Here is a 16,481-nt window from a genome sequence, read left to right on the forward strand (position 1 = left end):
GCAGCAGCACGGCCAGGTGGACTGGGGACAACAACGAGTCATCATACCAGGTAGTCCTGAGGCATGGTCCTAGGGCTCAGGTCCTCCGAGAGAGAAAGAAAGAGAGAATTAGAGCGAGCATACTTACATTCACACAGGACACCGGATAAGACAGGAGAAATACTCCAGATATAACAGACTGACCCTAGCCCCCCGGCACATAAACTACTGCAGCATAAATACTGGAGGCTGAGACAGGAGGGATCAGAAGACACTGTGGCCCCATCCGATGATACCCCCGGACAGGGCCAACCAGACAGGATATAACCCCACCCACTTTGCCAAAGCGAAGCCCCCACACCACTAGAGGGATATCTTCAACCACCAACTTACCATCCTGAGACAAGACCGAGTATAGCCCACAAAGATCTCCACCACGGCACAACCCAAGGGGGGGCGACAACCCAGACAGGAAGACCACGTCAGTGACTCAACCCACTCAAGTGACGCACCCCTCCTAGGGACGGCATGGAAGAGCACCAGTAAGCCAGTGACTCAGCCCCTGTAATAGGGTTAGAGGCAGAGAATCCCAGTGGAGAGAGGGGAACCGGCTAGGCAGAGACAGCAAGGGCAGTTCGTTGCTCCAGTGCCTTTCCGTTCACTTTCACTCTCCTGGGCCAGACTACACTCAATCATAGGACCTACTGAAGAGATGAGTCTTCAATAAAGACTTAAAGGTTGAGACCAAGTCTGCGTCTCTCACATGGGTAGGCAGACCATTCCATAAAAATTGAGCTCTATAGGAGAAAGCCCTGCCTCCAGCTGTTTGCTTAGAAATTCTAGGGACAATTAGGACGCCTGCGTCTTGTGACCGTAGCGTACGTGTAGGTATGTACGGCAGGACCAAATCGGAAAGATAGGTAGGAGCAAGCCCATGTAATGCTTTGTAGGTTAGCAGTAAAACCTTGAAATCAGCCCTTGCCTTAACAGGAAGCCAGTGTAGGGAGGCTAACACTGGAGTAATATGATCACATTTTTTGGTTCTAGTCAGGATTCTTGCAGCCATATTTCGCCCTAACTGAAGTTTATTTAGTGCTTTATCCGGGTAGCCGGAAAGTAGAGCATTGCAGTAGTCAAACCTAGAAGTAATAAAAGCATGGATACATTTTTCTGCATCAATTTTGGACCGAAAATTTCTGATTTTTGCAATGTTACATAGATGGAAAAAAGCTGTCCTTGAAACAGTCTTGATATGTTCGTCAAAAGAGAGATCAGGGTCCAGAGTAACGCCGAGGTCCTTCACAGTTTTATTTGAGACGACTGTACAACCATCAAGATTAATTGTCAGATTCAACAGAAGATCTCTTTGTTTCTTGGGACCTAGAACAAGCATCTCTGTTTTGCCTGAGTGTAAAAGTAGAAAGTTTGCAGCCATCCAGTTCCTTATGTTTGAAACACAGGCTTCCAGCGAGGGCAATTTTGGGGCTTCACCATGTTTCATTGAAATGTACAGCTGTGTGTCGTCCGCATAGCAGTGAAAGTTAACATTATGTTTTCGAATGACATCCCCAAGAGGTAAAATATATAGTGAAAACAATAGTGGTCCTAAAACGGAACCTTGAGGAACACCGAAATTTACAATTGATTTGTCAGAGGACAAACCATTCACAGAGACAAACTGATATCTTTCCGACAGATAAGATCTAAACCAGGCCAGAACTTGTCCGTGTAGACCAATTTGGGTTTCCAATCTCTCCAAAAGAATGTGGTGATCGATGGTATCAAAAGCAGCACTAAGATCTAGGAGCACGAGGACAGATGCAGAACCTTGGTCTGACACCATTAAAAGGTCATTTACCACCTTCACGAGTGCAGTCTCAGTGCTATGATGGGGTCTAGAACCAGACTGAAGCATTTCGTATACATTGTTTGTCTTCAGGAAGGCAGTGAGTTGCTGTGTAACAGCTTTTTCAAAATATTTTGAGAGGAATGGAAGATTCGATATCGGCCGATAGTTTTTTATATTTTCTGAGTCAAGGTTTGGCTTTTTCAAGAGAGGCTTTATTACTGCCACTTTTAGTGAGTTTGGTTCACATCCGGTGGATAGAGAGCCGTTTATTATGTTCAACATAGGAGGGCCAAGCACAGGAAGCAGCTCTTTCAGTAGTTTAGTTGGAATAGGGTCCAGTATGCAGCTTGAAGGTTTAGAGGCCATGATTATTTTCGTCATTGTGTCAAGAGATATAGTACTAAAACACTTGAATGTCTCCCTTGATCCTAGGTCCTGGCAGAGTTGTGCAGACTCAGGACAAATGAGCTTTGGAGGAATATGCAGATTTAAAGAGGAGTCCGTAATTTGCTTTCTAATGATCATGATATTTTCCTCAAAGAAGTTCATGAATTTATCACTGCTGAAGTGAAAGCCATCCTCTCTTGGGGAATGCTGCTTTTTAGTTAGCTTTGCGACAGTATCAAAAATAAATGTTGGATTGTTCTTAAGTTGGAAAAATAGGATGATGGAGCAGCAGTGAGAGCTCTTCGATACTGCACGGTACTGTCTTTCCAAGCTAGTCGGAAGACTTCCAGTTTGGTGTGGCGCCATTTCCGTTCCAATTTTCTGGAAGCTTGCTTCAGAGCTCGTGTATTTTCTGTATACCAGGGAGCTAGTTTCTTATGACAAATGTTTTTAGTTTTTAGCGGTGCAACTGCATCTAGGGTATTACGCAAGGTTAAATTGAGTACCTTAGTTAGGTGGTTAACTGATTTTTGTACTCTGACGTCCTTGGGTAGATGGAGGGAGTCTGGAAGGGCATCTAGGAATCTTTGGGTTGTCTGAGAATTTAAAGCTCCCGTGTGGCTCAGTTGGTAGAGCATGGTGTTTGCAACGCCAGGGTTGTGGGTTCGATTCCCACGGGGGACTAGTATGGGAAACAAATGTATGAAATGTATGCTTTCACTACTGTAAGTCGCTCTGGATAAGAGTGTCTGCTAAAATGTAAATGGAACGTTTTTTGATGATCCTTGGTTGGGGTCTGAGCAGATTATTTGTTGCGATTGCAAACGTAATAAAATGTTGGTCCGATAGTCCAGGATTATGAGGAAAAACATTTAGATCCACAACATTTATTCCACGGGACAAAACTAGGTCCAGAGTATGACTGTGGCAGTGAGTAGGTCCAGAGACATGTTGGACAAAACCCACTGAGTCGATGATGGCTCCGAAAGTCTTTTGGAGTGGGTCTGTGGACTTTTCCATGTGAATATTAAAGTCAGCAAAAATTAGAATATTATCTGCTATGACTACAAGATCCGATAGGAATTCAGGGAACTCAGTGAGGAACACTGCATATGGCCCAGGAGGCCTATAAACAGTAGCTATAAAAAGTGAGTGAGTAGGCTGCATAGATTTCATGACTACAAGCTCAATAGACGAAAACGTAGTTTTTTTTGTAAATTTAAATTTGCTATCGTAAATGTTAGCAACACCTCTGCCTTTGCCGGATGCACGGGGGGTATGGTCACTAGTGTAACCAGGAGGTGAGGCCTCATTTAACACAGTAAATTCATCAGGCTTAAGCCATGTTTCAGTCAGGCCAATCACATCAAGATAATGATCAGTGATTAGTTAATTGACTATAACTGCCTTGGAAGTGAGGGATCTAACATTAAGTAGTCCTATTTTGAGATGTGAGGTATCACAATCTCTTTCAATAATGACAGGAATGGAGGAGGTCTTTATTCCAGTGAGATTGCTAAGGCGAACACCGCCATGTTTAGTTTTGCCCAACCTAGGTCGAGGCACAGACACGGTCTCAATGGGGATAGCTGAGCTGACTACACTGACTGTGCTAGTGGCAGACTCCACTAAAATGGCAGGCTGGCTAATGTAACCGATGTGAAATGGCTAGTTAGTTAGCGGTGGTGCGCGCTAATAGCGTTTCAATCAGTGACGTCGCTCGCTCTGAGACCTGAAGTAGGGTTTCCCCTTGCGTTGCAAGGGCCGCGGCTTTTGTGGCGCGATGGGTAACGATGCTTCGTGGGGTGTCAGTTGTTGATGTGTGCAGAGGGTCCCTGGTTCGAGCCCAGGTTGGGGCGAAGAGAGGGACGGGACCTACACTAACAGCCTGCTGCCTGGCCTGCTCCCTATCTCATTGTGGAGCTAGTTCTTTTCTTTCAACACTCCATTTGGTCGTTGGTAAACATAGGAAGACCCCACTGCTGAAGGAGACAAGAAAGCCTGATTTGAACTTCTCAAAAGCCTAAACAACCCTAAATCCTCTGAAAAAATGTTCTCTGGACCAATGAAACAAAAATGTGAGTTCTTTGGCAATACAGATCACCGCTGTGTTTATTTACTGACGACCAAATGAAGCATTGAATGAAAAGAACAGCCTCAGGGTGCTGGGGTATCAGGGTGCTGGGGTATCAGGGTGCTGGGGTTGCTGCCTCTGGTGCTGGGGGCCTTGAACATGCGCAAGACATCATGAAATTAGCAGATTATCAAGTGTTTTGGAGTCCAATGTTAAACCCAGTGTCTAAAAACTGGTTCTACATTGAAGGTTTTGGGTCTTCCAGCAGGACAAAAAAAAACAAACACACATCAAAAAGCAAACAGGAAGGCCTCCCGAGGTACTGCATCGCAGTACTAGAGGCGTCACTACAGACCCGGGTTCGATCCCGGGCTGTATTACAACCGGCCATGATCGGGAGTCCCATTGGGCGGCGTACAATTGCCCAGCATCGTCCGGGGAGCGTTGCATAGAGCCGCTCAAATATCTCCTCCAGTAAGGGCATACTTAAGGGTTTTTACAGTAGCTTGAAAGGCATAAAGATTAAGTACCTGGTTACCATGGAGATGGCCCATCAAAGAGATCGCATTTATTTTGTGAGAAAGAAAAATCTAAATGATATAACCAAATAGCTTCAGAAGATAATAAACCACTTTTCTCATCTTGTTTCTATTACTTTCTAGCACGGCAAGCTAACTTACAGAGTAGCTAACTTACAGAGTAGCTAACTTACAGAGTAGCTAACTTAGAATAGCTAACTTACAGAGTAGCTAACTTACAGAGTAGCTAACTTAGAATAGCTAACTTACAGAGTAGCTAACTTACAGAGTAGCTAACTTAGAATAGCTAACTTACAGAGTAGCTAACGTACAGCTGGGTCATTCCTACAATGCTGGGCCCTTTCTGTCCCCAGGAAATGTCACTTCTTATTTAGTGTAAAAATGCTTTAAATATCAGGTGTCCTTTACCTTAAAAACACAAAAATATGGACCTTAAAAGACAATTGTATTAATTTTTTTAAACTGTATTTTTTTTCCAATGGATGTCTACGTTCTTGCCATGACCCGGGTATTAACTTCCACTTCATTATTTTATAGTCCTAGGGGTGCGTTCGTAAATTCACTCTGGCTATCTACTCTGATTTCAGAGCACTCGTCTGAGTGTGCCAGAGTGCAGAACAACTGGTTAATTTACAAACCCTCAACACCCGTTGAATATGGCTGGTGTCGGTAAACGTTGGCAAAAATGCGTAATTAAATTGTTGTCAGCAGCAACACAGTCACCAAAGCTCTGGATAACATGAAAACAGCCTAACCAGCTCTGCTAGGGCGAGTAAAATCAAAATCAAATCAAATGTATTGATATATTAGGTTCGGATCAACCCTACTCCCCGGCCAGCGCTCTGAACGCTACCGGAGCGAAACTCTCTGAATTTACAACAATCTGACAACACTCTCTGAATTGCTTCTATTGAATTGCTTTGTGCTTCTACACCTGCATTGCTTGCTGTTTGGGGTTTTAGGCTGGGTTTCTGTACAGCACTTTGAGATATCAGCTGATGTAAGAAGGGTTATATAAATACATTTTGATTTGATTTTACGTACGCCCAGGACGCACTCTGGCACTCCAGATTGAATTTACGAACACACCCCTAGTTAAATTATATAATTAAAAACGTTTTATTTTTTCATGATTATTGTATTTATGATTTTCGGTGTCCCTGATATCCCTTTCCATCCTGTTGTAATTCTCCATTTAAGAAACCCCCCCCCATCTAAAATGACACCACATTCTGGAAGTATCTGCATTTATTTTGGTGGGGAAACAACGGTTTAGAAAGGTACATAATTATAAACCCTTGGTTTTATCTATTTGTCCGCGTTGTTACACTGTATGTCCCACTCAAATGTCCACCCTGCTAGGCTAAATTAAAGAGAAAATTAACCACATTTCAAAAAACGATAAGATATGTTTGATAGAATCCTGTCCACCATTATATGCTAGCTCATTCTTGCTCACTCACAGAGCTATGGTTAATTTAGGCTCCAAATATCCACCCTGCTTTGTTCCACCCGGTTAGGATTACGCACCTAACCGGTTGGAAAATGCACCTTCCTTAAAAAAAAGTTCCTGAGTTTAACCAATATAATTTTTTAGAAATACTAAAATAAAAATATATTTTTTTCCCCCCCCAAAAAGTGAAGAATACTAAAAGGCACCACACCGTAAGAATGTCCCATTCTAGATCCTTCCATTGGTTAGAGAAGTACCTACCTACCTACCTACCTACCTGGTGGACCATTTCCTTTTGAACCAGGCCAGAGGAAAAGCCACATTCACCTCCACAAAATGCTGTTCACATTGATATCCACATTCAACGAAACAGTTAAGAGATCTCATGTGTAACCTGAAACTTTTTCCCCCACACTTCATTTAAGGGGTAAATTCACCTTAAAAAGATCTGTGCAACTAACTTCAAAAGTTAAAGGAAACTTTCAAGGAAAACACAAAAGTGGGGGGGGGGGGGTACTTTTAAACCGAGTTAGCTTGCTATGCAGGAGACGACCAGCAGAGCTCGTATCTTCACGGACACAATGGGGACCTGGCCACCAGCTAGCGAGATAGTAACATAGACTGATATTATCTATCTATGTTACTATCTATCTTTTAGGAGGCAATCTGGGATCTTTCAGCTAAAGATTTGATTGAACTAGTTAGTTAACAAGACATTTGTTGCGTTGAGCCACGCTAGATAGCTGTGTATCTGATGCTAATCTCGGCTACGGACGGTTACTTCTATATTTTGTAGTTGTTGCCATAGTGCACTGCCTTACCAGACTCTGATCGATTTAACTCTCTAAATAATCACATTCAGGGCTTCCTTACCGTCTTCACATTTAGGTTCTGGGTCCTGTTTTGGTGACATTCACTTAAAACTATTTTTTTTTTTTTAAATCTGAAATATCAAATCCAGGCATCTCTCCAAGCTCTTATTTCATTCAACACCGTGTCACGTCCATGACATATAGTCATCGCGACACCGTTATATGAACAGACAGTTGCACAACAACAACAACAACAACAACAACAAATGCTTCACGTCCGGAAAAACCATTGAAGAACATGGAACATAATCAGTTCTGCAAAAGCACCTTGATTCAGCCGCTCGTAACACAGCGATTTATTTACTAGCTCTATTTCCTGCAGGGGCCAGAGCATACCGTTACTTGTCCGTCGTCTTGCTGTATCTATCTGTTTAATTCATACAATTATCCAAAACGACACAGTAGAGAGTCAGAGACCATCAAAATGCTCCAAACCTCTGTTGGGATATTGACATCATTCAATAGCACAACAGACAGAAGAAGGAAAACTAAAAAAGAGAATTGGTTTGTTACAACGATGCGACAATGACCTCTTAAATAGCATGAATCACAGAATTACTAAAGAAATATCATAGGACAATAGCAATGCATATTCATGAATCACAGAATTACTAAAAGAAATATCATAGGACAATAGCAATGCATATTCATGAATCACAGAATTACTAAAAGAAATATCATAGGACAATAGCAATGCATATTCATGAATCACAGAATTACTAAAAGAAATATCATAGGACAATAGCAATGCATATTCATGAATCACAGAATTACTAAAAGAAATATCATAGGACAATAGCAATGCATATTCATGAATCAAGCAAAACTAAGAGAGGAAATAATAAATAATACTGTGTACACAGGAAGGAAACAGAACAAAGGATAGAATGATGATATCAAAACCACTACGGCCCATTCCACACTGTAGGGCCGAACTGGGCCGAACTGGGCCGAACTGGGCCGAACTGGCCTGGTTCCACATCCACAAAAGTTGCTGAATTATTATTATTATTTTTAAGTCCTGGAAAGAGACGAAAGAAAATCCCCAAGCCATCACAGTACCGTCCAGGTCGGCCCTTTAGTGTGGACGCGGAACGTGATGCTGCTGTCACAGAATATCTCCGTCAGGCATTCAATAGGAACTCTAGCACAGTCACACTGACAACTCGAAATCCAAACACAAGGACACAGGTTACAGAGCTACTGGACTCTGGTGAGGTGAGAGGAGACAGAGCAGAGACGGACAGAGAGGACAGAGCAGAGACGGACAGAGAGGACAGAGCAGAGACGGACAGAGAGGACAGAGCAGAGACGGACAGAGAGGACAGAGCAGAGACGGACAGAGCAGAGACGGACAGAGAAGAGACGGACAGAGAAGAGACGGACAGAGAAGAGACGGACAGAGAGGAGCAGAGACGGACAGAGAGGAGCAGAGACGGACAGAGAGGAGACGGAGAGAGCAGAGACGGACAGAGAGGACAGAGCAGAGACGGACAGAGAGGACAGAGCAGAGACGGACAGAGAGGACAGAGCAGAGACGGACAGAGAGGACAGAGCAGAGACGGACAGAGCAGAGACGGACAGAGCAGAGACGGACAGAGAAGAGACGGACAGAGAAGAGACGGACAGAGAAGAGACGGACAGAGAGGAGCAGAGACGGACAGAGAGGAGCAGAGACGGACAGAGAGGAGACGGACAGAGCAGAGACGGACAGAGAGGACAGAGCAGAGACGGACAGAGAGGACAGAGCAGAGAGGACAGAGCAGAGACGGACAGAGAGGACAGAGCAGAGACGGACAGAGCAGAGACGGACAGAGCAGAGACGGACAGAGAAGAGACGGACAGAGAAGAGACGGACAGAGAAGAGACGGACAGAGAGGAGCAGAGACGGACAGAGAGGAGCAGAGACGGACAGAGAGGAGACGGACAGAGCAGAGACGGACAGAGAGGACAGAGCAGAGACGGACAGAGAGGACAGAGCAGAGACGGACAGAGCAGAGACGGACAGAGAAGAGACGGACAGAGAGGAGCAGAGACGGACAGAGAGGAGCAGAGACGGACAGAGAGGAGACGGACAGAGAGGACAGAGCAGAGACGGACAGAGATAGCAGGCATGAAAAGCCATGCAGTTTGTTCTCTGTTCCAAAACAAATGCAACTTCAATATACTTGAGTTTTTTGTTTTGTTTAGATGACCTGGTGGAAAAAAGGGGAGTCAAAGATAAACCCTGCATGAAAATAGTGACATTTAATAAGGTACCAACAGTAATACACCGGATTTAAATCATTCTGTCCTCCTCTCCTTTCCCCCACATCAATCATTTAAATTTGCTGTGTGTAACTATGATGCCAATTTCAATACTATTTTCCTAATATTTCTTTAAAATGTGAAAAGAACTAAGGATGGAGGCTCCAGTAAAGTGAAAGAGAAGAGAGAGATGAGCACACAAACCAGAGAAACCACAGTAGTGGATGTATACCCAGCCTGGGTACCAGTCTGTCTGTGCTACCGTTCCACTCGTTGTTATGCATGACAGCAGAGAGACTGCACCCAGGCTAGCCTGTGTGATCCTAGTGGAAACCACATCAGCATAGGGAATGCTTTTTACACAGCACACATTGATCCAACACAACTTAAAAGCATATAATAAATAATACCTTGAAAATAATTAAATACAATATTATTGACCACAGTAAGAAATGAACGTTTTAAAAAGGAAAAAAATAAAATCTACAGTGATGACGAAAAACAAACGGACAAATTCCTCTTCTCGCTCCGAAGCACAAGTCCAAACATGTTTAGAGACAAAAATAATGCCGTCGACGTGGAATATTGAAATAAAACAGTAAAAACGAAGTACAAAAGGTCAGATATAATCGGGGGGGGGAGGGGGGGGGGCACGTGAAGGAAGAGGCTGTGAAAAAAATCTTCAGTATCCACAGAAAAATATCAACTGAAGTTACTCATCATCATCATCGTCGTCGTCGGGAGCTTATAGATATAATAAGTCAAATTGAAAATAGATTTTTCCTCTCTGTACATTAGCATTGTTTTCAACTACTTTTTCATTATTCGTCTCCTTCCATTTCTATTATCTCCCTCAAGTTGTTTTCCCCGTTCTGTGAACGATCTCCCGCCTCCCTTCACATCCCTTCAGTCTAACGAGATCACGTCTGGTGTGGAGCCATATATGACCGCTGCTTCAGACCTGCTCGACTGGCTGTCCCCATCTCTATCCCTCTCTCCATCCCTCTCTCCATCCCTCTCTCTTAAACTATTGGATGAAACAAGACTAGAGCTGCTCCCGCTGTTGCTGCCCCCATTGGCTGCTGGCAGGGCGTTGCTCCCGCCCCCGGGGGTCCCTGGTTGGTCCAGGAACATCTGGGAGGAGCTATACGGCAGGAAGCGGTTGAGGAGAAGTTCATGGTCTTCTGAAGCCGAGGCAGCAGCTGCTGCAGCCATCACCACGTTGTAATGCTACAGAGAGGAGAGAGGAGGGAGGGTCGTCACCACGTTGTAATGCTACAGAGAGGAGAGAGGAGGGAGGGTCGTCACCATGTTGTAATGCTACAGAGAGGAGAGAGGAGGGAGGGTCGTCACCATGTTGTAATGCTACAGAGAGGAGAGAGGAGGGAGGGTCGTCACCACGTTGTAATGCTACAGAGAGGAGAGAGGAGGGAGGGTCGTCACCATGTTGTAATGCTACAGAGAGGAGAGAGGAGGGAGGGTCGTCACCACGTTGTAATGCTACAGAGAGGAGAGAGGAGGGAGGGTCGTCACCACGTTGTAATGCTACAGAGAGGAGAGAGGAGGGAGGGTCGTCACCATGTTGTAATGCTACAGAGAGGAGAGAGGAGGGAGGGTCGTCACCATGTTGTAATGCTACAGAGAGGAGAGAGGAGGGAGGGTCGTCACCATGTTGTAATGCTACAGAGAGGAGAGAGGAGGGAGGGTCGTCACCATGTTGTAATGCTACAGAGAGGAGAGAGGAGGGAGGGTCGTCACCATGTTGTAATGCTACAGAGAGGAGAGAGGAGGGAGGGTCGTCACCATGTTGTAATGCTACAGAGAGGAGAGAGGAGGGAGGGTCGTCACCATGTTGTAATGCTACAGAGAGGAGAGAGGAGGGAGGGTCGTCACCATGTTGTAATGCTACAGAGAGGAGAGAGGAGGGAGGGTCGTCACCATGTTGTAATGCTACAGAGAGGAGAGAGGAGGGAGGGTCGTCACCACGTTGTAATGCTACAGAGAGGAGAGAGGAGGGAGGGTCGTCACCATGTTGTAATGCTACAGAGAGGAGAGAGGAGGGAGGGTCGTCACCATGTTGTAATGCTACAGAGAGGAGAGAGGAGGGAGGGTCGTCACCATGTTGTAATGCTACAGAGAGGAGAGAGGAGGGAGGGTCGTCACCATGTTGTAATGCTACAGAGAGGAGAGAGGAGGGAGGGTCGTCACCATGTTGTAATGCTACAGAGAGGAGAGAGGAGGGAGGGTCGTCACCATGTTGTAATGCTACAGAGAGGAGAGAGGAGGGAGGGTCGTCACCATGTTGTAATGCTACAGAGAGGAGAGAGGAGGGAGGGTCGTCACCATGTTGTAATGCTACAGAGAGGAGAGAGGAGGGAGGGTCGTCACCATGTTGTAATGCTACAGAGAGGAGAGAGGAGGGAGGGTCGTCACCATGTTGTAATGCTACAGAGAGGAGAGAGGAGGGAGGGTCGTCACCATGTTGTAATGCTACAGAGAGGAGAGAGGAGGGAGGGTCGTCACCATGTTGTAATGCTACAGAGAGGAGAGAGGAGGGAGGGTCGTCACCATGTTGTAATGCTACAGAGAGGAGAGAGGAGGGAGGGTCGTCACCATGTTGTAATGCTACAGAGAGGAGAGAGGAGGGAGGGTCGTCACCATGTTGTAATGCTACAGAGAGGAGAGAGGAGGGAGGGTCGTCACCATGTTGTAATGCTACAGAGAGGAGAGAGGAGGGAGGGTCGTCACCATGTTGTAATGCTACAGAGAGGAGAGAGGAGGGAGGGTCGTCACCATGTTGTAATGCTACAGAGAGGAGAGAGGAGGGAGGGTCGTCACCATGTTGTAATGCTACAGAGAGGAGAGAGGAGGGAGGGTCGTCACCATGTTGTAATGCTACAGAGAGGAGAGAGGAGGGAGGGTCGTCACCATGTTGTAATGCTACAGAGAGGAGAGAGGAGGGAGGGTCGTCACCATGTTGTAATGCTACAGAGAGGAGAGAGGAGGGAGGGTCGTCACCATGTTGTAATGCTACAGAGAGGAGAGAGGAGGGAGGGTCGTCACCATGTTGTAATGCTACAGAGAGGAGAGAGGAGGGAGGGTCGTCACCATGTTGTAATGCTACAGAGAGGAGAGAGGAGGGAGGGTCGTCACCATGTTGTAATGCTACAGAGAGGAGAGAGGAGGGAGGGTCGTCACCATGTTGTAATGCTACAGAGAGGAGAGAGGAGGGAGGGTCGTCACCATGTTGTAATGCTACAGAGAGGAGAGAGGAGGGAGGGTCGTCACCATGTTGTAATGCTACAGAGAGGAGAGAGGAGGGAGGGTCGTCACCATGTTGTAATGCTACAGAGAGGAGAGAGGAGGGAGGGTCGTCACCATGTTGTAATGCTACAGAGAGGAGAGAGGAGGGAGGGTCGTCACCATGTTGTAATGCTACAGAGAGGAGAGAGGAGGGAGGGTCGTCACCATGTTGTAATGCTACAGAGAGGAGAGAGGAGGGAGGGTCGTCACCATGTTGTAATGCTACAGAGAGGAGAGAGGAGGGAGGGTCGTCACCACGTTGTAATGCTACAGAGAGGAGAGAGGAGGGAGGGTCGTCACCATGTTGTAATGCTACAGAGAGGAGAGAGGAGGGAGGGTCGTCACCATGTTGTAATGCTACAGAGAGGAGAGAGGAGGGAGGGTCGTCACCATGTTGTAATGCTACAGAGAGGAGAGAGGAGGGAGGGTCGTCACCATGTTGTAATGCTACAGAGAGGAGAGAGGAGGGAGGGTCGTCACCATGTTGTAATGCTACAGAGAGGAGAGAGGAGGGAGGGTCGTCACCATGTTGTAATGCTACAGAGAGGAGAGAGGAGGGAGGGTCGTCACCATGTTGTAATGCTACAGAGAGGAGAGAGGAGGGAGGGTCGTCACCATGTTGTAATGCTACAGAGAGGAGAGAGGAGGGAGGGTCGTCACCATGTTGTAATGCTACAGAGAGGAGAGAGGAGGGAGGGTCGTCACCATGTTGTAATGCTACAGAGAGGAGAGAGGAGGGAGGGTCGTCACCATGTTGTAATGCTACAGAGAGGAGAGAGGAGGGAGGGTCGTCACCATGTTGTAATGCTACAGAGAGGAGAGAGGAGGGAGGGTCGTCACCATGTTGTAATGCTACAGAGAGGAGAGAGGAGGGAGGGTCGTCACCATGTTGTAATGCTACAGAGAGGAGAGAGGAGGGAGGGTCGTCACCATGTTGTAATGCTACAGAGAGGAGAGAGGAGGGAGGGTCGTCACCATGTTGTAATGCTACAGAGAGGAGAGAGGAGGGAGGGTCGTCACCATGTTGTAATGCTACAGAGAGGAGAGAGGAGGGAGGGTCGTCACCATGTTGTAATGCTACAGAGAGGAGAGAGGAGGGAGGGTCGTCACCACGTTGTAATGCTACAGAGAGGAGAGAGGAGGGAGGGTCGTCACCATGTTGTAATGCTACAGAGAGGAGAGAGGAGGGAGGGTCGTCACCATGTTGTAATGCTACAGAGAGGAGAGAGGAGGGAGGGTCGTCACCATGTTGTAATGCTACAGAGAGGAGAGAGGAGGGAGGGTCGTCACCATGTTGTAATGCTACAGAGAGGAGAGAGGAGGGAGGGTCGTCACCATGTTGTAATGCTACAGAGAGGAGAGAGGAGGGAGGGTCGTCACCATGTTGTAATGCTACAGAGAGGAGAGAGGAGGGAGGGTCGTCACCATGTTGTAATGCTACAGAGAGGAGAGAGGAGGGAGGGTCGTCACCATGTTGTAATGCTACAGAGAGGAGAGAGGAGGGAGGGTCGTCACCATGTTGTAATGCTACAGAGAGGAGAGAGGAGGGAGGGTCGTCACCATGTTGTAATGCTACAGAGAGGAGAGAGGAGGGAGGGTCGTCACCATGTTGTAATGCTACAGAGAGGAGAGAGGAGGGAGGGTCGTCACCATGTTGTAATGCTACAGAGAGGAGAGAGGAGGGAGGGTCGTCACCATGTTGTAATGCTACAGAGAGGAGAGAGGAGGGAGGGTCGTCACCATGTTGTAATGCTACAGAGAGGAGAGAGGAGGGAGGGTCGTCACCATGTTGTAATGCTACAGAGAGGAGAGAGGAGGGAGGGTCGTCACCATGTTGTAATGCTACAGAGAGGAGAGAGGAGGGAGGGTCGTCACCATGTTGTAATGCTACAGAGAGGAGAGAGGAGGGAGGGTCGTCACCATGTTGTAATGCTACAGAGAGGAGAGAGGAGGGAGGGTCGTCACCATGTTGTAATGCTACAGAGAGGAGAGAGGAGGGAGGGTCGTCACCATGTTGTAATGCTACAGAGAGGAGAGAGGAGGGAGGGTCGTCACCATGTTGTAATGCTACAGAGAGGAGAGAGGAGGGAGGGTCGTCACCATGTTGTAATGCTACAGAGAGGAGAGAGGAGGGAGGGTCGTCACCATGTTGTAATGCTACAGAGAGGAGAGAGGAGGGAGGGTCGTCACCATGTTGTAATGCTACAGAGAGGAGAGAGGAGGGAGGGTCGTCACCATGTTGTAATGCTACAGAGAGGAGAGAGGAGGGAGGGTCGTCACCATGTTGTAATGCTACAGAGAGGAGAGAGGAGGGAGGGTCGTCACCATGTTGTAATGCTACAGAGAGGAGAGAGGAGGGAGGGTCGTCACCATGTTGTAATGCTACAGAGAGGAGAGAGGAGGGAGGGTCGTCACCATGTTGTAATGCTACAGAGAGGAGAGAGGAGGGAGGGTCGTCACCATGTTGTAATGCTACAGAGAGGAGAGAGGAGGGAGGGTCGTCACCATGTTGTAATGCTACAGAGAGGAGAGAGGAGGGAGGGTCGTCACCATGTTGTAATGCTACAGAGAGGAGAGAGGAGGGAGGGTCGTCACCATGTTGTAATGCTACAGAGAGGAGAGAGGAGGGAGGGTCGTCACCACGTTGTAATGCTACAGAGAGGAGAGAGGAGGGAGGGTCGTCACCATGTTGTAATGCTACAGAGAGGAGAGAGGAGGGAGGGTCGTCACCATGTTGTAATGCTACAGAGAGGAGAGAGGAGGGAGGGTCGTCACCATGTTGTAATGCTACAGAGAGGAGAGAGGAGGGAGGGTCGTCACCATGTTGTAATGCTACAGAGAGGAGAGAGGAGGGAGGGTCGTCACCATGTTGTAATGCTACAGAGAGGAGAGAGGAGGGAGGGTCGTCACCATGTTGTAATGCTACAGAGAGGAGAGAGGAGGGAGGGTCGTCACCATGTTGTAATGCTACAGAGAGGAGAGAGGAGGGAGGGTCGTCACCATGTTGTAATGCTACAGAGAGGAGAGAGGAGGGAGGGTCGTCACCATGTTGTAATGCTACAGAGAGGAGAGAGGAGGGAGGGTCGTCACCATGTTGTAATGCTACAGAGAGGAGAGAGGAGGGAGGGTCGTCACCATGTTGTAATGCTACAGAGAGGAGAGAGGAGGGAGGGTCGTCACCATGTTGTAATGCTACAGAGAGGAGAGAGGAGGGAGGGTCGTCACCATGTTGTAATGCTACAGAGAGGAGAGAGGAGGGAGGGTCGTCACCATGTTGTAATGCTACAGAGAGGAGAGAGGAGGGAGGGTCGTCACCATGTTGTAATGCTACAGAGAGGAGAGAGGAGGGAGGGTCGTCACCATGTTGTAATGCTACAGAGAGGAGAGAGGAGGGAGGGTCGTCACCATGTTGTAATGCTACAGAGAGGAGAGAGGAGGGAGGGTCGTCACCATGTTGTAATGCTACAGAGAGGAGAGAGGAGGGAGGGTCGTCACCATGTTGTAATGCTACAGAGAGGAGAGAGGAGGGAGGGTCGTCACCATGTTGTAATGCTACAGAGAGGAGAGAGGAGGGAGGGTCGTCACCATGTTGTAATGCTACAGAGAGGAGAGAGGAGGGAGGGTCGTCACCATGTTGTAATGCTACAGAGAGGAGAGAGGAGGGAGGGTCGTCACCATGTTGTAATGCTACAGAGAGGAGAGAGGAGGGAGGGTCGTCACCATGTTGTAATGCTACAGAGAGGAGAGAGGAGGGAGGGTCGTCACCATGTTGTAATGC

The 16,481-nt window shown here is 47.3% G+C and overlaps 1 protein-coding gene and 1 long non-coding RNA gene across 3 annotated transcripts in view; both read right to left on the reverse strand.

Moving 5' to 3' along the window:
• LOC145858677 (uncharacterized) overlaps positions 1-16,481 on the reverse strand; it is a 215,904-nt gene that overhangs the window by 153,732 nt on the left and 45,691 nt on the right. The window lies entirely within an intron of this gene.
• Positions 7,422-16,481, reverse strand: part of LOC106561869 (E3 SUMO-protein ligase PIAS1) — a 48,468-nt gene continuing 39,408 nt past the window's right edge. For both annotated transcript variants that reach the window (XM_082957485.1, XM_082957487.1), the window contains exon 13: positions 7,422-10,630. In XM_082957485.1, the coding sequence (XP_082813611.1) occupies positions 10,307-10,630 (324 nt within the window). In that variant the 3' untranslated portion in view covers positions 7,422-10,306. The remainder of the gene's footprint in view (positions 10,631-16,481) is intronic.

Source organism: Salmo salar, chromosome 10 (genome assembly GCF_965601325.2).
Source record: "Salmo salar chromosome 10, fSalSal1, whole genome shotgun sequence".
Taxonomy (NCBI): domain Eukaryota; kingdom Metazoa; phylum Chordata; class Actinopteri; order Salmoniformes; family Salmonidae; genus Salmo; species Salmo salar.